The 23,705-nt window shown below is 43.3% G+C and overlaps 1 protein-coding gene across 1 annotated transcript in view; it reads right to left on the bottom strand.

The window, feature by feature from the left end:
- NEK11 (NIMA related kinase 11) overlaps nucleotides 1-23,705 on the bottom strand; it is a 422,928-nt gene that overhangs the window by 66,121 nt on the left and 333,102 nt on the right. The window contains exon 14 of the mRNA XM_077269028.1: nucleotides 20,609-20,669. Coding sequence (XP_077125143.1) covers nucleotides 20,609-20,669 — 61 coding nt within the window. The remainder of the gene's footprint in view (nucleotides 1-20,608; nucleotides 20,670-23,705) is intronic.

The raw sequence follows: 23,705 nt of genomic DNA, 5'->3' as shown, positions 1-23,705 counted from the left end.
CCAACTTCATCGCTAGCAACTCCCTGTCCCTGATGGAATAATTACTCTCCACTGGTGTGAAGGTCTTGGAGAAGAAGAAGCAAGGATGCTTCCGACCTTGAGCATCCTTTTGGAAGAGGACTGCTCCTGCACCAACGGATGAGGCATCCACCTCCATGATAAACAGCTTATCTACATCGGGACGATGTAGAATGGGAGCGCTAGCAAAATGAGACTTAATAGAAGAGAAGGCCCTGGAGACCTCTTCTGACCACAATTTGGGATTTGCTCCCTTTTTGGAGAGGGCTACCAAGGGAGCTACCAAAGTTGAGAAGTGGGGAATGAACTGGCGGTAATAATTAATGAACCCCATAAAGCACTGCACCGCTTTAAGAGAATGGGGTTCTTGCCAGTCCATCACAGCCTGTAGTTTGGCAGGATCCATAGCCAATCTCTGGGCTGGGATAATATAGCCCAGGAAAAGTAAAGACTCCTGCTCAAGCATACACTTCTCCAACTTTGCATAGAGAGAATTTTCCCGTAAGAGGTCGAAGACTCTGCCAACATCTCTCCGGTGGGAGTCAATATCTGGAGAAAAGATGAGAATATCATCCAGATAGACTACAACCGAATTGGAGAGCATATCCCGGAAGATGTCGTTGACAAAGTCTTGGAAAACGGCTGGAAAATTACAGAGCCCGAAGGGCATCACCAGATATTCATAGTGCCCATCTCTGGTGTTAAACGCCATCTTCCATTCGTCCCCCTCACGGATGCGAATCAGGTTATAAGCACCCGCAGATCTAATTTGGAAAATACCCTTGCTCCCCGTAGCCTATCAAAAAGCTCAGAAATCAGGGGCAGCGGGTATTTATTCTTAACGGTGATGGCGTTAAGACCCCTGTAATCTATGCAAGGACGTAACTCTCCATTCTTCTTCTGAACGAAAAAGAACCCCGCCCCTGCAGGTGACACTGACTTCCTAATGAACCCTCTTGCCAAATTCTCCTGGATGTATTGGGACATAGCCTCCGTTTCCGGGAGAGAGAGGGGATAGACACGTCCCCGAGGAGGTTCTGCTCCAGGCAAGAGATCTATAGGACAGTCATAGGGACGGTGAGGCAGAAGGGTCTCCGCAGCCTTTTTGGAGAAAACGTCTGCATAGGACCAATAGCATTCGGGAAGAGAAGAGAGATCTGCGGGTATCTCAGTGGTGGAAACCTGAACGCATTCTTTCACACATCTGCCCTTACAAGATTCACTCCAACCCAATATCCTCCCAGAGATCCACTCAATAAGTGGAGAGTGGAAACAGAGCCAGGGTATTCCCAGCAGAATCTCATCCATTCCCTCGGGAAGGACAAGAAGGGAAATAATCTCCTGGTGGGATGGGGACATGGCTAATGTGAAAGAGACAGTCTGGTGTGTGACTTGTGATGGAAGTGTCGACCCATTCACCACTCTAACAGTTACTGGTTTGGTGAGCATCACCAGAGGTACTGCATGGCGCAGAGCAAAAGCAGAGGACATGAAATTTCCCTCTGCTCCTGAATCCACACAAAGCTCAACTGCAAGAGTGGATGTGCCCAACAGAATTGTCCCTTTAAAGGACAGCTTGGAGGAAAAGGCCACTGTGTCTAGTGAACCTCCTCCTATGGACACTAGACGCGATAGTTTCCCGACCGCTGTGGACACTTGTTAGCGTAATGTCCCAGTTGTTGACAATTTTTACACACCACAGGTACTCGAGCGGTCTGAGACTTAGGTCCCGCTCGAGAAACCTCCATGGCCTCATGGGAGTCGGACGCCAGAACAGGAGATTCTAGAAGGTTTGGCGAAGGTGGGAGCCAGCCGAAACCTCTGCCTACACTGGGTCCGCTCCAACCTCCGCTTGTTAAAATGGAGGTCGATGCGGGTAGATACTGAAATGAGCTCCTCCAGTGTGGCGGGAATCTCCCTGGTGGCCAAGGCATCCTTTACATGATCAGCCAGTCCTTTCCAGTACACCGGAATAAGGACATTATCTGGCCATTCTAGCTCAGAGGCTAGAGTCCGGAATTGAACGGCAAACTGGCTGACCATGGACAAACCCTGAGTAATTGCCAACAATTGGAGAGCGGCATCGTGAGTGACACGAGGTCCCAAAAAGACCTGCCTCAGAGCGTCCAGGAAGAGAGGAGCACTCTGCACCACACGATCATTGCGCTCCCAAAGCGGCGTTGCCCACTCCAATGCCCTGCCCGACAAAAGAGACAAAATGAATCAGACTTTCGCCCGTTCCGTAGGAAAACGTGCAGCCAGGAGCTCGAGATGTATAGAGCACTGGCTCACGAATCCCCGACATAGCTTACTGTCACCAGCAAACTCTTCTGGAAGCGGGAGACGGGATATAGTCGGAGCAGGGGTGGCTGCGGACAAACTGGCTGCAGCTGCACTTGCAGCCTGAACAGTGACAGCAGTGACGTCCACACCTGAGATTGTACGCTCTAGAGCTGCCAACCTACCCTCCAGCTGCTGGATGTACCGCTGTAGACGCTGATCGTCCGCCATTTACTAGCCAGACCCTGGCACTAGTATACTGTTAGGGCTAGCGGAACGCACCGAGAAAATATAGTTTTTTATTGTTATTGATGCGATCGCTGCCCGGGGTCCACCGTGCAGGAAAACCTGCTGCTAGCAAATGGCAGCACTATATGGCAGTATTGGCTAGCTCTGTTAACTCACAGAGCAGCCGTGAAAGCAAAGCTCTGCGCCCTGTTAGACTTCACAGGAGCACAGGCTAACTGCCCAACAGAGAGCAGTCAGTGGTCATGCATGCACACAAAACTCCTCGCAGGAGGTGCCAGCATTCTAGGGGCTTATTTCAGCCAGGTCCCTGAATACACACAAACACACAAACTCCTCGCCGGAGGTGCCAGCATTCTAGGGGCTTATTTCAGCCAGGTCCCTGAACACAATCTTACATGACCACACTGGCGCAAAGCACATAACTTAGAAAGATACTAGCGCATGGCCGTGCGGCCATGCGAGCCTTTTATAGCTGCAGCCAGAACAAGACCTTCCTAGAAGGACCAATGAGAAGCTGCCACAAAGCCTGAGCACCTTCAGGACCTTCCTGGAGGACCAATGGGCTTTGCTGCAGTATCCAAGCATGTGACCCTCGATCTCCAATGAGAGATCTTACCCTGGGCATGCTCAGAAGGAGAAAAGCAGGACTTAGTCCCAAAAGCGTCTGCTCGCCGCTGCCCAGCGCTGACTTCAATGGCAGAAGCTGGAAAAGCAGCAGTAATCCTCCTCACAGAGTCAGATTGAGCGAGATGCTGGGACCGACGTCTCCGCTGAGCAGCCTCCACTGCGGCAGGAGAAGAATGGGAGACCGCAGCGGAGATGGTCTGAGATTCCCCCTGTGCAGAGGTGGGAACTTGACCCCTAACATATACCTAACTAAAATGTATTATAGATATGATTTTTTTGGTGCAGTTGTTATTTAAAGGGACTCTGTCACCTGAATTTGGAGGGAACAATTTTCAGCCATAGGGGCGGGGTTTTCGGGTGTTTGATTCACCCTTTCCTTACCCGCTGGCTGCATGCTGGCTGCAATATTGGATTGAAGTTCATTCTCTGTCCTCCGTAGTACATGCCTGCACAAGGCAATCTTGCCTTACGCAGGCGTGTACTATGGAGGACAGAGAATTAACTTCAATCTAATATTGCAGCCAGCATGCAGCCAGCGGGTAAGGAAAGGGTGAATCAAACACCAGAAAACCCCGCCCCTATGGCTGAAAATTGTTCCCTCCAAATTCAGGTGACAGAGTCCCTTTAAGTTTTTCGAAAAAAGTGGATTTAAAAGGAATAGAAAATATTAAAGGGGGTGTCCATGCACAACATGACTTGTCATCAAAATCCAATCAGGAAGGATCCAGCATCGCCAACCCTCTGAACAGCTGTTCGGCTGTGACTGCTCTGGTTAAATAATAATCTTTATGTTTATATAGCGCTAACATTGTGCAGTGCTTTACAGTTTGCACACATTGTCATCACTGTCCCCAATGGGGCTTGCAATCTAGAATCCCTAATAGTATGTTTTTGGAATGTGGGAGGAAACCGGAGAGCCCAGAGGAAACCCACACAAACACAGGGAGAACATACAAACTCCTTGAAGATATTGTCCTTGGTGGGATTTGAACCCATGACCCCCAGCACAGCAAGGCTGCAGTGCTATCCACTGAGCCACCGTGTTGCCACCAAATATAAACTTTTTTAACAAATCTCCAGTTGTCTTATACAGTACATATGGAAAAAAGTGCTTAACAACTTCAAATAGACCATTTAGAATAAACCCCATCATCCATTACAATTTACGTAATCTGCTACATTTACTTAGAAAGACCCAAAACAAATACCAATCTTGCGGATATACTCATTAGTAATCAAATCCCTTCTACAGGATGTGCCCATTGCACTCCACTAGGGAAGAAGAAGGGGCAAAAACTCCCAAATACATATATACTTAACCCCTTCCCGACATGCGCCGTACTAGTACTGCGCTGCCGGCACTGCATTACTGACAGCCGCAGTACTAGTACGGCGGCTCGATCACCGCGGTCTCGCGTTGAGCGCCGCGGTGATCGGGTGCGGGTGTCAGCTGTATATGACAGCTGACACCCCGCAGCAATGCCCACGATCGGCGCTATCGCCGATCGCGGGCATTTAACCCCTCTGATGCCGCTGTCAATAGTGACAGCGGCATAGAGGGGGATCGCGCAGGGACGGGGGCTCCCTGCACTCTCCCACCGGAGCAATGCGATGAGATCGCGCTGCTCCGGTGACCTGGAAGGAGTCCCCGGATCCAAGATGGCCGTGGGACTCCTTCCGGGTCATGAGATGACCCTGCTTGCCGGCGTCTGTTGAGAATCCTCATAGCAGGCGCCGGCAAGCCTGTGGAACGTGCCTGTCACATCGGTGATCAGACAGAGTGCTGTGCACACTGTCTGATCACCGATCTGTGATGTCCCCTCCTGGGACAAAGTAAAAAAGTAAAAAAAAAAAATTTTCCACATGTGTAAAAAAAAAAATAAAAAAAAAATTCCTAAATAAAGAAAAAAAAAAAAAAAATTCCCATAAATACATTTCTTTATCTAAATAAAAAAAAAAATCACACAATAAAAGTACACATATTTGGTATCGCCGCATCCGTAACGACCCCACCTATAAAACTATATCACTAGTTAACCCCTTCAGTGAACACCGTAAAAAAAAAAAAAACGAGGCAAAAAACAACGCTTTATTCTCATACCGCCAAACAAAAAGTGGAATAACACGCGATCAAAAAGACGGATATAAATAAGCATGGTACCGCTGAAAACGTCATCTTGTCCCGCAAAAAAAAAGCTGCCATACAGCATCATCAGCAGAAAAATAAAAAAGTTATAGCTCTCAGAATAAAGCGATGCAAAAAATTATTTTTTTTATATAAAATAGTTTTTATTGTGTAAAAGCGCCAAAACATAAAAAAATTACATAAATGAGGTATCGCTGTAATCGTACTGACCCGAAGAATAAAACTGCTTTTTCCTTTTTACCAAACGCGGAACGGTATAAACGCCCCCCCTAAAAGAATTTCAGGAATTGCTGATTTTTGTTCATTCCGCCTCCCAAAAATCGGAATAAAAAGCGATCAAAAAATGTCATGTACCCGAAAATGGTACCAATAAAAACAACAACTCGTCCCGCAAAAAACAAGATCTCACATGACTCTGTGGACCAAAATCTGGAAAAATTATAGCTCTCAAAATGTGGTGATGCAAAAACTATTTTTTGCAATAAAAAGCGTCTTTTAGTGTGTGACGGCTGCCAATCATAAAAATCCGCTAATAAACCCGCTATAAAAGTAAATCAAATCCCCCTTCATCACCCCCTTAGTTAGGGAAAAATAATACAATTTAAAAAAATATATTTATTTCCATTTTCCCGTTGGGCTACTTTCACACTAGCGTCAGTACGGGGCCGTCGCGCTGCGTCGGCCCGACATACCGACGCATACTGTGCAAGCGCCGCACAACGGGGGCAGCGGATGCTGTTTTTCCACGCATCCGCTGCCCCATTGTGAGGTGCGGGGAGGTGGGGGCGGAGTTCCAGCCGCGCATGCGTGGTCGGAAATGGTGGACCGTCGGCACAAAAAAAGTTACATGTAACGTTTGTTGCTGCCGGCGGTCCGCCACAACACGACGCAACCGTCGCACGACGCTTGCGACGTGTGTCAATATGTCGCTAATGTTAGTCTATGGGGAAAAAACGCATCCTGCAGATGACTTTGCAGGATGCATTTTTTCGCCAAAACGACGCATTGCGACGTATGCAAAAAAACGCTAGTGTGAAAGTAGCGCTAGGGTTAGGACTAGGGTTAGGGCTAGGGTTAGGGTTGGGGTTAGGGCTAGGGTTAGGGCTGGGGTTAGGGTTGGGGTTTCAGTTAGAATTGGGGAGTTTTCACTGTTTAGGCACATCAGGAGCTCTCCAAACGCGACATGGCGTCCGATCTCAACGCGTTTGTTTGCGTTAAAAACGCATGCGTTTTTATAGAAAAAAACCAGAACACACACTGAAAAGTCACCCACCACCATCAAGGTGATAAAGGGATCCAAACCCTAACCCTAACCCTACCCCTAAACTCACCCCTAACCGTTTAATGAACATTTTCTGACAGTCATAGTGCCACGTATTTCAGTGCCACGTATTTCAGTGCCACGTATTTCAGTGCCACGTATTTCAGTGCCACGTATTTCAGGTTAGGGTTAGGGGTAGGGTTAGGGTTTTTTGTTTTTTTCTCGTTTTCTTGTGTTTTTCTATAAAAACGCATGCGTCTAAAAAACGCATGCGTTTTACCGCGTTTACATGCGTTTTTTCACACATGCGTTGTTTAAAAAACGCATTTAGATAAAAACGCAAGTGTGAAACCAGCCTTACCCTTGGGAAAATAAAAACGTGGGGGCTAAAATATAATTTTCGTGGAAAAAAATATATTTTTTATTTTCGCGGCTTTGCGTTATAAACTGTAGTGAAACACTTGGGGGTTCAAAGTTCTCACAACACATCTAGATAAGTTCCGTGGGGGGTCTAGTTTCCAATATGGGGTCACTTGTGGGGGGTTTCTACTGTTTAGGTACATCAGGGGCTCTGCAAATGCAACAAGACACCTGCAGACCAATCCATCTAAGTCTGCATTTCAAACGGCGCTCCTTCCCTTCCGAGCTCTGCCGTGCGCCCAAACAGTGGTTCCCCCCAATGTATGGGGTATCAGCGTACTCAGGACAAATTGGACAATAACTTTTGTTGTCCAATTTCTCCTGTTACCCTTGTGGAAAAAAAATTGCGGGCTAAAACATCATTTAGTGGAAAGAAAAAAATATTTTTTAATTTTCATAGCGCTACATTCTAAACTTTAGTGAAACAATTGGGGGTTAAAAGTGCTCACCACACATCTAGATAAGTTCCTTAGGGGGTCTTCTTTCCAAAATTGTGTCACTTGTGGGGGTTTCCACTGTTTAGGCACGTCAGGGGCTCTCCAAACACGATATGGGTTCCGATCTCAATTCCAGCCAATTTTGCATTGAAAAGTCAAATGGCGCTCCTTCCCTTCCGAGCTCTGCCATGCGCCCAAACAGTGGTTTATCCCCATATATGAAGTATCAGCGTACTCAGGACAAATTGCACAACAACTTTTGGGGTCCAATTTATCCTGCTACCCTTGGGAAAATAAAAAATTTGGGGCAAAAAGATCATTTTTTGTGAAAATTAATATTAATTTTTTTTTACGGCTCTACATTATAAACTTCTGTGAAGCACTTGGAGGTTCAAAGTGCTCACCACACATCTAGATTAGTTCCTTAGAGGGTCTACTTTTCAAAATGGTGTCACTTGTGGGGGTTTCCACTGTTTAGGCACGTCAGGGGCTCTCCAAACACGACATGGGTTCCGATCTCAATTCCAGACAATTTTGCATTGAAAAGTCAAATGGCGCTCCTTCCCTTCCGAGCTCTGCCATGCGCCCAAACAGTGGTTTATCCCCATATATGAAGTATCAGCGTACTCAGGACAAATTGCACAACAACTTTTGGGGTCCAATTTATCCTGCTACCCTTGGGAAAATAAAAAATTTGGGGCAAAAAGATCATTTTTGTGAAAATTAATATTAATTTTTTTTTACGGCTCTACATTATAAACTTCTGTGAAGCACTTGGAGGTTCAAAGTGCTCACCACACATCTAGATAAGTTCCTTAGGGGGTCTTCTTTCCAAAATGGTGTCACTTGTGGGGGTTTCCACTGTTTAGGCATGTCAGGGGCTCTCCAAACACGACATGGGTTCCGATCTCAATTCCAGCCAATTTTGCATTGAAAAGTCAAATGGCGCTCCTTCCCTTCCGAGCTCTGCCATGTGCCCAATCAATGGCTTACCCCAACATGTGGGGTATCGGCGTACTCAGGACAAATTGTACAACGACTTTTTTGGTCCAATTTCTCCTGTTACCCTTGGTAAAATAAAACAAATTGGATCTGAAGTAAAAATTTTGTGAAAAAAAAGTTAAATGTTCAATTTTTTTTAAACATTCCAAAAATTCCTGTGAAGCACCTGAAGGGTTAATAAACTTTTTTAATGTGGTTTTGAGTACCTTGAGGGGTGCAGTTTTTAGAATGGTGTCACTTTTGGGCATTTTCTGTCATATAGACCCCTCAAAGTCACTTCAAGTGTGAGGTGGTCCGTAAAAAAAATGGTTTTGCAAATTTTGTTGCAAAAATGAGAAATCGCTTTTCAACTTTAAACCCTTATAACTCCCTAACAAAAAAAAAATTATGTTTCCAAAATTGTGCTGATGTAAAGCAGACATGTGGGAAATGTTGTTTATTAACTATATTATGTGATATAACTCTCTAATTTAAGGGCATAAAAACGAAAAATTAGAAAATTGCGAAATTTTCATAATTTTCGACAAATTTCTGTTTTTTTCACAAATAAATGCAAGTCATATCGAAGAAGTTTTACCACTATCATAAAGTACAATATGTCACGAGAAAACAATCTCAGAATCACCAAGATCCGTTGAAGCGTTTCAGAGTTATGACCTCATAAAGTGACAGTGGTCAGAATTGTAAAAATTGGCCGTGTCAGTTAGGTGAAAACAGGCTTCGGGGTGAAGGGGTTAATAAACTACAAAGAGCATGATGCCCCAGGATGAAGAAGTGCACAGCATAATCAATGTAGTATGCAAACTAGAAATTTTATTAACAAGGTACAAAAGACTAAAAACAACACAGGTATGTGAGGATAAGGTGTATGACTCATAGGTACACCAGCAAGGGAATGCACACATATAGAAGTAACAAGGGTACAGTCATAGAGCCATGTAGCATGGAAATACAATCAAACCGAGCAGTGAAATGCACAATCAGGGAATTGTATATCATAGGGTGAGGGAGGGACACTCATCTAAGGTACAGTGACCGATTCACCTCAAAATAGAGGGGAAGCCCCAAAATAACCAACACCCACCCCTATTGCAACAATATTGCACGCTCTCGGGGTCCAGACGTGTGACTGTGCAAAATTTTGTGCCTGTAGCTGCGACGCCTCCAACACTTTTCCTTTCACTTTCGACAGCTTGATTACAACTTATATGGACATTGCATGAGACCAATTCCAAAAAAAGTTGGGCTGCTGCATTAAACGTAAAATGTAAAGAACAGAAGAAATCAGTGTTGTGGAAATCTCTCATAGTCATATTTTATTCACAACAGAACATAGAACAAATATCAGAAAGTGAAACTTAGACATTTTCACAATTAATTTAAAAAAAATAACTCATTTTGAAATTGATGTCAGCAACAAATCTCAAAAAGTTGTGATGGTAAACAAAAAGCAGGAAAAGTGGTACCAATGAAAAACAGCTGGAGGATCAATTTTCAACTAAGTCACATAATTAAGTAAAAAGAGAATGCTAGAGAGGTAAAGTCTCACATAAGCAAAGATGGTCAGAGGTTCACCAATCTGTGAACAACTGTAGCTAAAAATTGAGGAACAATTTCAGAAAAATGTTCCTCAATGTAAACTTGCAAAGACTTTAAATATCCCATCATCTACAGTGCAAGATATTATCAAAAGATTCAGTGATTCCTGAGAATTCATGTACACAAGGGACAAGGCATGGTCGTCCATTCGATTGCCGCCAGGTGTCAGCTGCACTCAGTGCAGGTGGGATGCCCGCACCGCTCCTGGCACTTTAACCCCCTAAATACTGTGATTGCTTGCAATCACAGCATTTAGCAGGCATGCAGAGGAATGGAGCGTCCTCTGCACTCTGATCAGCTCCCTCGATGTCATCGTGGGGGTCCGATCATTTCCCAGGTGACCCAATGTCGACATACACGTCACCAGGCTATGGCAAGCCCCTCAGACCATGCGCAGAGCATGGTCTCAGGGGCTTGTGTTAGTGCAGCACTGACAATTATAATCCTTTGCAATGCTCGTGCATTGTAATGGATTATAACTGCAATCAGGCTGCTGAAAGTGTAAGTCCCATATTGGGACAAAGTAAAAAAATATGTATTTAAAAAAAAATGAAAATCTAATATATAAAGCTGAATGTGTGTATGTATGTGTATATGTATGTCCGGGATTGGCATCTGAACCGTTGCAGCTACAGCCACAAAATTTTGCATAGTCACACGTCTGGACCCCGAGAGCGTCATAGGCTATGTTGTGAGGTGAAATTTTAACCCCGCGCTTTCCAATTCACCAAACAATTTTGCCCCTATCTACATAATGGGGAAAAAGTGAAAGGAAAAGTGTTGGAGGCGTCGCAGCTACAGGCACAAAATTTTGCACAGTCACACGTCTGGACCCCGAAAGCGTCATAGGCTATGTTGTGAGGTGAAATTTTAACCCCGCGCTTTTCAATTCACCAAACAATTTTGCCCCTATCTACATAATGGGGAAAAAGTGAAAGGAAAAGTGTTGGAGGCGTCGCAGCTACAGGCACAAAATTTTGCACAGTCACACGTCTGGACCCTGAGAGCGTCAAAGCTATGTTGTGAGGTGAAATTTTAACCCCGCGCTTTCCAATTCACCAAACAATTTTGCCCCTATCTACATAATGGGGAAAAAATGAAAGGAAAAGTGTTGGAGGCAAATTAACAGCTGCCAGATGTGAACAAGGGGGACTTAAAGAATGAGAGCGATGGCGCCAAAGAGTATATACTGTACAGTTGCTAAGGTGGGGCCCCAATATGGGATAATCACCACACCACCACGGGGATATGAACACACACACAAAATGCGCCACACACTACCACGTGCTCAAACACATATACCACCCTCAGCGCACATTTCACCACACATACACCAACCTTGCCACATAAAAGTTGAAACACAAAAGTCGCAGCTCAAAACTCGCCACACGCAAAACTCTCCACATGCAAAACTCGCCACATGTCCAAAACTCACCTCATGGAAAACTCGCCACACGCAAAACTTGCACACGCGGAAAAATTACCACATGCACAAAAGTTGCAACACATGCAAAAGTTGCCTCACACAAAACTTGCACATACTCAAAAGGCACCACACATAAAACTCGCCACGCGCAAAACTCGCCATGCGCAAAACTTGCTGCACACAACTTGCTACACTAACCTGTCACATGCAACTCGACACACAAAAAGTTGCTACACGCATGTTGCCACACAAAACTCATCTCACAAAAGTCGCTACATGCATGTCACCACACGCAACTCAACACACACAACTTGACACACGAAACTCGCCCTAAAACACACACAAGTCTGGTATTATCCTTCAAAAATAAAAATCTGATTAATAAGCTGAAAAACTACAAGAGCAACAAATGTACCATATAGGAATCCGGCAGCTGTCAGTCACATGACCAGTCTATTATGTATATGTGTGAGCTAATATATACTGCCAGGGGGTGGGCTTACTGTTGGCTGGAGATTTATCAGGCTGCCAATTTAGCTTACAAATACTGAGGTAAAAATACTGACCAAATAACGTGTGAACGAGGTCTAATACAGGAGGAGATGACATACAGATATATACTATATACAGGAGGAGATGACACACAGGTATATACTATTTACAGGAGAGATGACACACAGGTATATACTATATACAGGAGCAGATTACCTACAGGTATATAGTATATACAGGAGGAGATGACATACAGGTATATGCTATGTATAGGAGGAGATGACATACAGGTATATACTATATACAGGAGGAGATGACACACAGATATATACTATATATAGGTGAGATGACACACAGGTATATACTATATACAGGAGATTACATACAGGTATATACTATATATAGGAGGAGATGACATACAGGTATATACTATATACAGGGGAGATGACACACAGCAGGTATATACTATATACAGGGGAGATGACATACAGGTATATACTATATACAGGAGATGACATACAGGTGTATACTATATATAAGGGAGATGACAAACATGTATATACTGAGGTGAAAATGAGAGGTGTGAGGTGAAAATGAAAAGGTGTGAGTGCAAAATGAGAGGAGTGAGGGAAAATAGTGGAGTGATCGGAAAATGACAGATGTGAGGTCGAACTGACAAGTGTTAGGGGGGAATGAGAGGAGTGAGGGGGAAAATAAGAGGAGTGAGGGGGAAAATGAGAGGTGTGAGGGAGAAAATGAAAGATGTGATGGGGAAAATGAGAGGCGTGATGGGAAAATAAGAGAAGTGAGGTGCTATAACTAACCACAGATATTTACTATGCCCAGGCAACGCTGGGCTCTTCAGCTAGCTTAGATTTACAATCTCCATGCTTTTCTCATGGTCAACTTTATGTGGCCTGTTCAAGAGTTGGAACAGCCAAAAATCTGTTTGTCTTTGCACCTGAAGGAAAAACTAAGAATGTCGTTTATCAAAAAGCTCTCGAATAAGTAGTAGAAGATTACTTCACATTACTTGGCCAATTTAGTTAAATCTGTGTGGAATATCTCTGGTGTTGAAATATATGTTGTAAAATGCTTCTATTAGCTTAGTTTTTGCCTTTTAATAATTACATTTCTACCTATTTGTTTTGTGTTTTTTTTTGTGCAGAATAAATTTTTGTTAACACATTCTATTTTGCTAACAGCAGTTATTACCCCGGGCGAAGCCGGGTAGTACAGCTAGTAATTATATATATATATATATATATATATATATATATATATATAGTACTGATAAATTTCTATTTTTATATTAAAAAAAATAACCAAAAAAAAGTATATGTTTGGTATCGTTGTGTCCTGGATGAACTGCCCCCTGTTCCACTAGTTAACTCCTTCAGTGAACAGAGCAAAAAAAATACAAACGGGCAAAAAACTATGCTTTTCAACATATTGCCAAATAAAAAGTGGAATAAAACACAATCAAAAAGATGAATGTAAATAAAAATGGCTTCACTGAAACATCATCTTGTCCTGCAATACAGCTTCATAAGCGGAAAAAAATTTAAAAATATAGCTCTCAGAATGAAGCAATGCAAAAAGATTTTTTTTTCTATAAAATAGTTTTTATTGTGTAAAAGCGCCAAAACATAAAAAAAATTCTGTAAATGTGTTATCGCTGTAATTGTACTGACCCGAAGAATAATAGAATACATAGATGCGCTTTTTCTGGGTGGCTACGGGCTGCTATTTTCAGACTGGGGGGACGAATGTCCATAGGCCCTTTGTCCATCCTGAAGAATACAAGCCCCCAGCTATCTGCTTTAGCTTGGCTAGTTGTCAAAACTGGAGGGGGGGGGACTATTTCATTCTTGATAATCAGCCTTGCTAAAAGTGACAGCTGAAGGTTGCAGCCCCCTGCTGTCAATTTTGCAGTGACCAGAGTTAAACTTTTTACCTCTGATCACAGCTACGGACTCACGGGGATTTTACTGCTAATCAGAAGCAGTGTTTGCCGTGCTGTCATGCGCATGACAGCGTGGCAAACACTGGATGTTAGGGCCCTCCATTCAAGTGAATGGGGTCCAGGTTCGAGTTAAGGTGCTGTTCTGGTACCCAAACTTTTTTTAACGGTTCAATCAAATCCACCGGATCCGAACATCCAGGGGTCCACCTCCTCTTCGCTCCCCAAAAGAAATCCTGCAAATTCTACTCTCCCAAATACAAAAGCCCCTTTCCCATCTGAGCCCCAATGTGCCTAAACCACATTTAGGGTCCACATGTTTGGCAATTCTCTAGTGATGAGTAGTGTTGAGCGATACCGTCCGATACTTGAAAGTATCGGTATCGGAAAGTATCGGCCGATACCGGCAAAGTATCGGATCCAATCCGATACCGATACCCGATACCAATACAAGTCAATGGGACTCATGTATCGGACGGTATTCCTGATGGTTCCCAGGGTCTGAAGGAGAGGAAACTCTCCTTCAGGCCCTGGGAACCATATTAATGTGTAAAAGAAAGAATTAAAATAAAAAATATTGCTATACTCACCTCTCCGACGCAGCCTGCACCTTACCGAGGGAAGCGGCAGCGTTCTTTGTTTAAAATTCGCGCTTTTCTTTCCTTTACGTGAAGTCCCGGCTTGTGATTGGTCGCGTGCCGCCCATGTGGCCGGGACGCAACCAATCACAGCAAGCCGTGACGTAATTTCAGGTCCTTCAGGATTTTAAAATTACGTTCCGGCGTTGTGATTGGTTGCGTCGCAGTCACATGGGCGACGCAACCAATCACAGCAAGCCGTGACGTAATTTCAGGTCCTTCAGGATTTTAAAATTACGTCCCGGCTTTGTGATTGGTTGCGTCGCAGTCAGATGGGCGACGCAACCAATCACAAGCCGTGACGTCACGGGAGGCTGGACACACGCGCATTTTAAAATGCGCGCTTGTCCAGCCTCCCGTGACGTCCCGGCTTGTGATTGGTTGCGTCGCGGTCAACCAATCACAAGCCGGGAGGCTGGACACGCGCGCATTTTAAAATGCGCGCGTGTCCAGCCTCCCGGCTTGTGATTGGTTGACCGCGACGCAACCAATCACAAGCCGTGACGTCACGGGAGGCTGGACAAGCGCGCATTTTAAAATGCGCGCGTGTCCAGCCTCCCGTGACGTCACGGCTTGTGATTGGTTGCGTCGCCCATCTGACTGCGACGCAACCAATCACAAAGCCGGGACGTAATTTTAAAATCCTGAAGGACCTGAAATTACGTCACGGCTTGCTGTGATTGGTTGCGTCCCGGCCACATGGGCGGCACGCGACCAATCACAAGCCGGGACTTCACGTAAAGGAAAGAAAAGCGCGAATTTTAAACAAAGAACGCTGCCGCTTCCCTCGGTAAGGTGCAGGCTGCGTCGGAGAGGTGAGTATAGCAATATTTTTTATTCTCTCTTTTACACATTTTTACATTAATGTTGTTTCGATACCGATACCCGATACCACAAAAGTATCGGATCTCGGTATCGGAATTCCGATACCCGCAAGTATCGGCCGATACCCGATACTTGCGGTATCGGAATGCTCAACACTAGTGATGAGAGAACGCCAAATTTATGGGTGCATGTCTCCAGAAGCATGAGCTGGGCATAACGTACTGGTCAATACAAAGTACTAGTCACTACAACTTACTGGACACTACAATGGCACTTTGCAATTAACTCAGTAACATCCACTGCTTCTTGTTTCTGGAAAATAGCCATGGAGTCAAAATATTCACTACACCTGTAGATAAATTCCCAAAGAGGTATAATTTCCAAAATGGGGTAATTTGAGGGGGGATTCTGCTCTGTCCCTCTCGAGTGTCGCTGTATGGCTAAGCAGTATTGTACAGCCACATATGGGGTATTTCTGCATTCAGCAAAAATTGTGGGACACATTTTGGTGCCATTTTTACCAATTTCTCCTTGTCAAAATGTAAAATTTGGAGCTAAAACGTTATTTTTGAGGCAAAAATGTAATCATTTTTTCTTCGCTGCCCAATGGTATAAAACTCTGTGACATACCTTTAGTGGCAATATGATCACTGCAAACCTACATAAATTCATCAAGAGGAGTAGTTTGTAAAATGGGGTCACTTATGAGGAGTTCTGCTGTTTCGGTACCTCAGAGGTTCTCCCAGTGAGTCATGGCACCCACAAACCATAACAGTAAATTCTGCACTATAATATTGTGCTCCTTCCCTTCTGAGCTTTCCACTCTGCCTGAAAAGTATTTTCCATTTACATGTAGGGTATTGGTGAACTCAGAAGAAATTTTAACAACAAACAGGTCCATTTTTTCCAATTAGCCCTTAGAAAAATTAAGAACTTGGGGCTGAAACAACATTTTCGTGGTAAAAATGTAATTATTCTTTCTTGAGGATGTGACATGACTAGTGTTGAGCATTCCGATACCGCAAGTATAGGGTATCGGCCGATACTTGCGGGTATCGGAATTCCGATACCGAGATCCGATACTTTCGTGGTATCGGGAATCGGAAGTTTCCAGTGTATGGTTCCCAGGGTCTGAAGGAGAGGAAACTCTCCTTCAGGCCCTGGGATCCATATAAATGTGTAAAATAAAGAATTAAAATAAAAAATATTGATATACTCACCTGTCCGGAGGCCCCTGGACTTTACCGCCGTAACCGGGAGCCTTCTTTGCTTAAAATGCGCGCGTTTAATGGTTTCTGTGACGTCACGGCTTCTGATTGGTCGCGTGCCGCCCATGTGACCGCGACGCGACCAATCACAACAAGCCGTGACATAATTTTCAGGTCCTGATGCCTAATTCTAGGCATTCAGGATTTGAAAATTACGTCACGGCTTGTGATTGGTCGCGTCGCGGTCACATGGGCGGCACGCGACCAATCAGAAGCCGTGACGTAATTTTAAAATGCGCGCGTTTACTGCCTCCCGTAACGTCACGGCTTGTGATTGGTCGCGTCGCCCATGTGACCGCGACGCGACCAATCACAAGCCGTGACGTAATTTTCAGGTCCTAATGCCTAATTCTAGGCATTCAGGACCTGAAAATTACGTCACGGCTTGTTGTGAGTGGTCGCGTCGCGGTCACATGGGCGGCACGCGACCAATCAGAAGCCGTGACGTCACGGAAACCATTAAACGCGCGCATTTTAAGCAAAGCAGGCTCCCGGTTACGGCGGTAAAGTCCAGGCTGCGTCGGAGAGGTGAGTATATCAATATTTTTTATTTTAATTCTTTATTTTACACATTAATATGGTTTCCAGGGCCTGAAGGAGAGTTTCCTCTCCTTCAGACCCTGGGAACCATCAGGGATACCGTCCGATACTTGAGTCCCATTGACTTGTATTGGTATCGGGTATCGGATTAGATCCGATACTTTGCCGGTATCGGCCGATACTTTCCGATACCGATACTTTCAAGTATTGGACGGTATCGCTCAACACTAGACATGACATCCTCAAACCATTCCAGAAAAAATCTGAATTCCGATATGGCGCTTCTTCCCTTCTGAGCATTGCACTATGTCTCAAAAGTAGTTTTTGACCACATATGGGATGTCAGCGTACTCAGGAGAAATTGCACAACAAATTTTGAGGTCCATTTTCTCCTGTTATCCTTGTGAAAATGAAAATAATTGGGGCCAAAACAATAGCTTTGCGGGGAAATGTTTTTTTTTTATTTTCACAGATGAATGTTGTAAAATTCTGTGAAGTACTTGGGAGTGGTTCAAGGTGCTCAACACTCATCTAAATATATTCCTTGAGGAGTCTACTTTCCAAAATGGAGTTACTTGTGGGGTTTTTGCACTGTTTAGGCAAATCAGGGGCTCTCCAAACACAACATGACACTTGCACACAATTCCATCAAAGTCTGCATTCCAAAACGTCACTCTTCCCTTCTGAGCTCTGCCATGCACCCAAATAGTAGTTTTCCTCCACATAAGGGGTATCAGCATACTCAGGAGAAATTGTACAACAATTTATATTGGGCAAATTCTCCTGTTACCCTTAAGAAAATAAAAAAATTGGGGCTAAAATTACTTCGTGGAGAACGTGAATTTTTATTTTCACAGCTCAACGTTGTAAACTTCTGTGAAACACCTGAGTGTTCAAGGTGCTCACCACACATGTAGATACATGCCTTGAGCGGTTTAGTTTACAAAGTGGGGTCACTTGTGGGGGATTTCTACTGTTTAGGCACATCACAGGCTCTCCAAACAGGACATGGCATTCACTGTTTCCATCAAATTTTGAGTTCAAAAAGTCAAATGGTGCTCCTTCCCTTCTGAGCTCTGCCATGTGCCCAAACAGTAATTTTCATCCACATATAGGGTATCGGCGTACTCAGGAGAAATTGCACAACAATTTTGTGGTGCAATTCCTCCTGTTACCCTTGTGAAAATAAAAAATGGGGCTAAAATAACATTTTTTTGTGAGAAAAATTAGATTTTTTTATTTTCACAGCTTATTATTGTAAACTTCTGTGAAGAACCTGAGGGTGCAAGGTGGTCACAACACATTTACATACTGTACATTCCTTGAAGGGTTTAGTTTACAAAATGGGGTAACTTGTGGGAGGTTTCCACTGTATAGGCACATCAGGGGCTCTCCAAACAAGACATGGCATATGCTAATATTTCCAGCAAATTTTGCATTCAAAAACTCAAACAGTGCACCTTCCCTTCTGAGCCCTGCTGTGTGCCAAGACAGTAGTTTTCCCCCACATATGGGGTATTAGCGTACTCAGGAGAAATTACACAACACATTTTAAGGTGCAATTTCTCCTGTTACCCTTGTGAAAATAAAAAATTGGGTCTAAAATATATTTTTTTGTGGGAAAAATTAGATTTTTTTTCACAGCTCAACATAAAAAACTACTATGAAGCACCTGGGGTTCAAGATGCTCACCACACATCTAGACATTCCTTATGGGGTCTAGTTTCCAAAATGGCACCACTTGTGGAGGGTTTACACTGTTTAGGCACATCAAGGGCTCTCCAAGTGCGACATAGCATCCACTAATGATTCCAGTCAATTTTGTGTTCAATAAGTCTAAGGCTGCTACTTCCCTTTCAAGCCCTGCCCTGCGCAACAGTACTTTTCCCCAAAAATGGGGTATCAGCGTACTCAGGAGAAATTGAACAACATTTTTTGGGTCCATTTTCTCTGGTTACCCTTGTGAAAATATAATTTTCTGGACTAAAGGAACATTTTGGGGGAAAAAATTTGATTTTTTGTTTTCAAAGCTCAATGTTATAAATTTCTGTGAAACGCCTGGGGGCTCCCACACATCTTGATACGTTTCTTGAGGGGTCTAGTTTCCAAAATGGGGTCACTTGTGAGGGGTTTCCATTGTTTAGGCACACCAGGGGCTCCCCAAAAGAGACATAGCGTCCGCTTTTGATTCCAGCCAATTTTGCGTTCAAAAAGTCAAACGGTGCTGCTTAGCCCTGCAATGAGCCCAAACTGTACTTTTCCCTCATATATGGGGAATCAATGTGCTCTGGAAAAATTGCACAACACAATTTCAAATTTTGGGGTCCATTTTCTCCTGTTCCCCTTGTGAAAATAAAGAAATTTGGGTGTAAAGTAAAATGTATGTGAAAAAAATGTAAATGTTCGTTTTTTTCCTTCCACATTCCATTAATTCCTGTGAAGCACCTGAAGGGTCAATAAACTTCTTGAATGTGGTTTTGAGCACCTTGAGGGGTACAGTTTTCAAAGAAATTTTACCACTATCATGAAGTACAATATGTCATGAAAAAACAGTCTCAAAATCAGTGGGATCCACAGAGCATTCCAGAGTTATTGCCTCATAAAGTGACACAGAATTGTAAAGGGGTTAAAAATAGGAATATTAGTTTTGCATATTGGGGTTTCACTTGCTATTAGCAATTGCTTCAGGGATTGCCAATGCTTTTTTAACTGCTCTTTAGGGTCATATAGATAACAAAAGCAAAATTCTTTCATATAGACACATATATCGATTTATTGTGCTGTGCAGATTTTAAAGCTTAAGCATAGAAAATGTGTCAGATCATAATTGACAAAAAGGAGTGTCAGTGAAACGTAACCATCTTGCATGACCTTTTTTCACTTATTACGCTTTTGTTCAGGATATCATAGTAATAATGTAAAAATATCTCATGCTTGAAGTAAAGTATTGTGTGAAAATGGGAAACCATTATATAATGTAAGCGTCTGAAGCAGTCGCCTCTGACCACAAATGCATTAAAACTTTATGGTACTACTATAAAGTATTTATTTTAAACATATGATCCAATAAATTCCCATTATTGGATTATAAGTATTTCATTATAGATTTCATCTTATTTTCCATTCAGGCCACCAGCACTCACCATGGAATCTCCTAGGTAATTCCTTCCTAACTCTATTTGTATCACATTTTCTAAGTACATCTTATATCTTATAAAATACATTAGGTGAGCGGCAGTGGAGAAAATACTATAGCCTGGAATATACCTCTTGGTCTTTTTTGCCTATTGTTATTCTCATGCTCAATTTAAATAATTTTACATGGCATTTCGATCGCTATCTTGATTCCAGGAAAAATGAAAAGTCACTTGTACTGATAATATACATTATAGCTTCTACAGTCTAATGCTGTCTCACCCAAACAACTGGAAGCCAGTACATTTTCCAGATGAAGCATCATATCCTTCATGTCAGTATCCTGTTGAATGTCAGAAATATAGAAAAAAAAGAGGTCAGTTCTGCTAAAATGAAGCCACTCTAAGGCTAACTTCATCCGAACATATGAAAAATCATGTGATTTTCATTCAGAAAAAATTACAATTTTTCATCCGTATTGTCATATATATGCCATTATACCCAGTATGTCATCTGTTTTGCATCTGAATGCCTAGTTTTACATCCATGCAACATGGCATCCGTTTTTATAAGCAGTTATTTTTGCATGACAATATATAGTTTACATTGATAAAATTTGGGGGGTTTTTTAGCACTTTTTATTCCAGTTTTTGGTAGGATGGATGAACCAAAAACAACAATTCTGGCACTGCTTTTGTATTTTTTTTTATTATTTCATTATTATTTAGTCCAGCGTTCAGGATAAATAAAAATATAGTATATAGTAGAGGTCAATATGATTACAGACATAAAAAAATTATTTTTGTCAATATTTTGAAACTTTTGCACAAGAAAATTACTTTATGGAAAAAAAATCTAATTTTGTACTTTTAATTTTGAAAAATATATTTATTTATATATGATTTTTTTAATTATGCTTTCTTACTTATTTTTAAAAATTTGAATGCATTTTTTCCACGAGTTTCACAAGGGATCTTGAGCACATAGATAACACACTGCACTAATGGTGTAGTGCATTTCAATGAATAATCCAGGCTGCCAATGTATACTGAGAGGTAGCCCAATAGATTGTGTCTCTGGTGCGATCTCTGAATTATCCGATATTTTCACAGGTAGAACAAATGCCCATAAAAGACTAAGGTGCTATTCACATGTCTGTGTTTTTGCAGTGTGTTTGCAAAATAATGATGGCAAAGTGCCTCCCAGATTTCTTGATACCAAGAGGGGGGTGTTGTGCTCCTGATGATTGACAGTTTGAGTCATCAGTAAGGATGAACCACTGGACTGAACTGTGCACTCTCTAACGCATTTATGCAGGGGCATTTATGCACATTTTATTCCAAGTACATTTTTTCAAAGTGCCTTGCAGTTAACCTAACACTCATATCTATTCTCTTCAAACAGGTATATAGTTCATTCATCTGCTGCATATGTCCTACATGTCTCCTGTAACCTCATTTCCATCCCTGCAAGCATATTTAATGGTATATAGTTCATTCATCTTAGGCTAGTTTCACATTTGAGGATAAAGGCTTTGCGGAGGGCTGCGTAGTTCTTCCGTTAAGCCCAACCCACTGCCGCGCCTCTTCTTTCAGCTCCGCCTACGTCGGCAAGCGTACCCTATCTCTAACATTGGGTATGCAGGCCATGCGGACGCATGCGTCGTCTTGATGCTGCGCCGACACAACAAAATGCAACATGTTGCGTTCGACGCAGGTTGGCGCAGCGACAAAATGAAGCATGCGGAGGCATCTGCATACATCCGCATGGCCTGTGTACTCAATGTTAAAGATAGGGTACGCAAAATACATTCAGACATAGGTGGAGCTGAAGGAAGAGGCACGGCAGAGGGCGGGGTTTAACAGAGGAACTACGCAGCCCTCCGCAAAGCCCTTGTCCGCAAATGTGAAACCAGCCTTACTGAGCTGGTCCCTTAAGTTGTAAGGTCATGTCACTTGCTCAAAGAGTTTAAGGGTATGTTTCCAAGGTCAGGAAACGTACATCCACAGCGTCAAACCTGCAGCGTCCAGATGTTACAGCACAGTGGAGGGGATTTCATGAAATCCCATCTCCACTATGCATATAGAGACACAGGCGGCAGACCTTCGTATCCGGACATGCAGCGCGTCTTTATAGACCGCAGCATGTCTATTTACAATGCGGAGACGCTCCATCCCCGCAGCGTCAATTTCCCATAGACTAACATTAGATGCGGTAAAACCGCATCTAATTATTAGTCACACGCATAATAACTGCATAAATGCAGCTTACTACGCATGTAAACTAACTGAAATAATCTCTTACCTTGTGAACGCCAGAAGTCCGCGTCCACTGCTGTTCTCGCGATGACTGAGCTCACTGCGAGAACTGCCGTGCACGTGACGGCCGGGGTTATCTCCGGTTACTAGGCTGGTTCTCACTGTCAGCTGATCAGCTGATTGTGAGAACACTGCAGTGCAGGTGAACGCCGGAGAGTAATCTCCGGCAGTCATCTACAAGCTCTACTACATCTGGATGTCAGGCATCAAGATGTAACAGAGCTGGACTTGTCGTGGGACACTCGTTATTAAGGACTACGTCGGAATAGGGAGTATTTGTGTTGGTTTAATATTTTTTTTTTTTTGCAGGAGATCGAGGGATTCTGAGTTAGCAGATCAATAAAGATGAGAAAACTGTGTTGTGTTTTATTTCATTAAGATATTTTATTCTGGCTGTGTCTTTATTTAACCTGTAACAACTATAGGATTAGTAATGGATAGGTGTTTTATTGACGCCTCTCCATTACTAATGAGCTTGATGTCACCTTACATTACAAAGGTGACATTACCCCACTTGCCAACGCTACACGGCAAGTGGGAAGAGCGAGGCTAAGTGCAGCAATTGGCGTATCTTAGAGATGCACCATTTCTGGCGTGGCTGAGAGCTGGTGTTTGTAGCTGGGGGGGCAATATCCATGGTCCCTTCCTAGGCTATTAAGATCAGCCCGCAGCTGTCTGCCTAGCCTGATTATTAATTATAGGGGGACCCCACCTCATTTTTTGGGGGGTCCCCCTATTTTAATAGCCAGTAAAGGCTAAGTATACAGCTGTGAGCGGATATTAATAGCCTGGAAAGCTCCATGGGTATTAGCCCCTTCCCAGGCTATATCGGTCCCCAGTCACTGGCTTTCCCTCTGCCAGTTTTGAAAATTGCACGGGAGCCCACGCCATTTTTAAAAAAATTATTTATTTAGTAAAAACAAAAGGAAAGGACATTACATATTCCTGTGTGGCCAGTGTCACACTTGCGAGTGTGATGTCAGAAACTCGCACGAGTCTCTCGCATCAACACCCGGGACTCGGGACCGGAGTGTGTGGCTGCATGTATTTCTAGGGCCAAA

This window comes from Ranitomeya variabilis, chromosome 6 (assembly GCF_051348905.1).
Source record: "Ranitomeya variabilis isolate aRanVar5 chromosome 6, aRanVar5.hap1, whole genome shotgun sequence".
Lineage (NCBI taxonomy): Eukaryota > Metazoa > Chordata > Amphibia > Anura > Dendrobatidae > Ranitomeya > Ranitomeya variabilis.
Note: the sequence above shows the minus strand (reverse complement) of the source record. Positions and strands in the feature narration are given on the sequence as shown.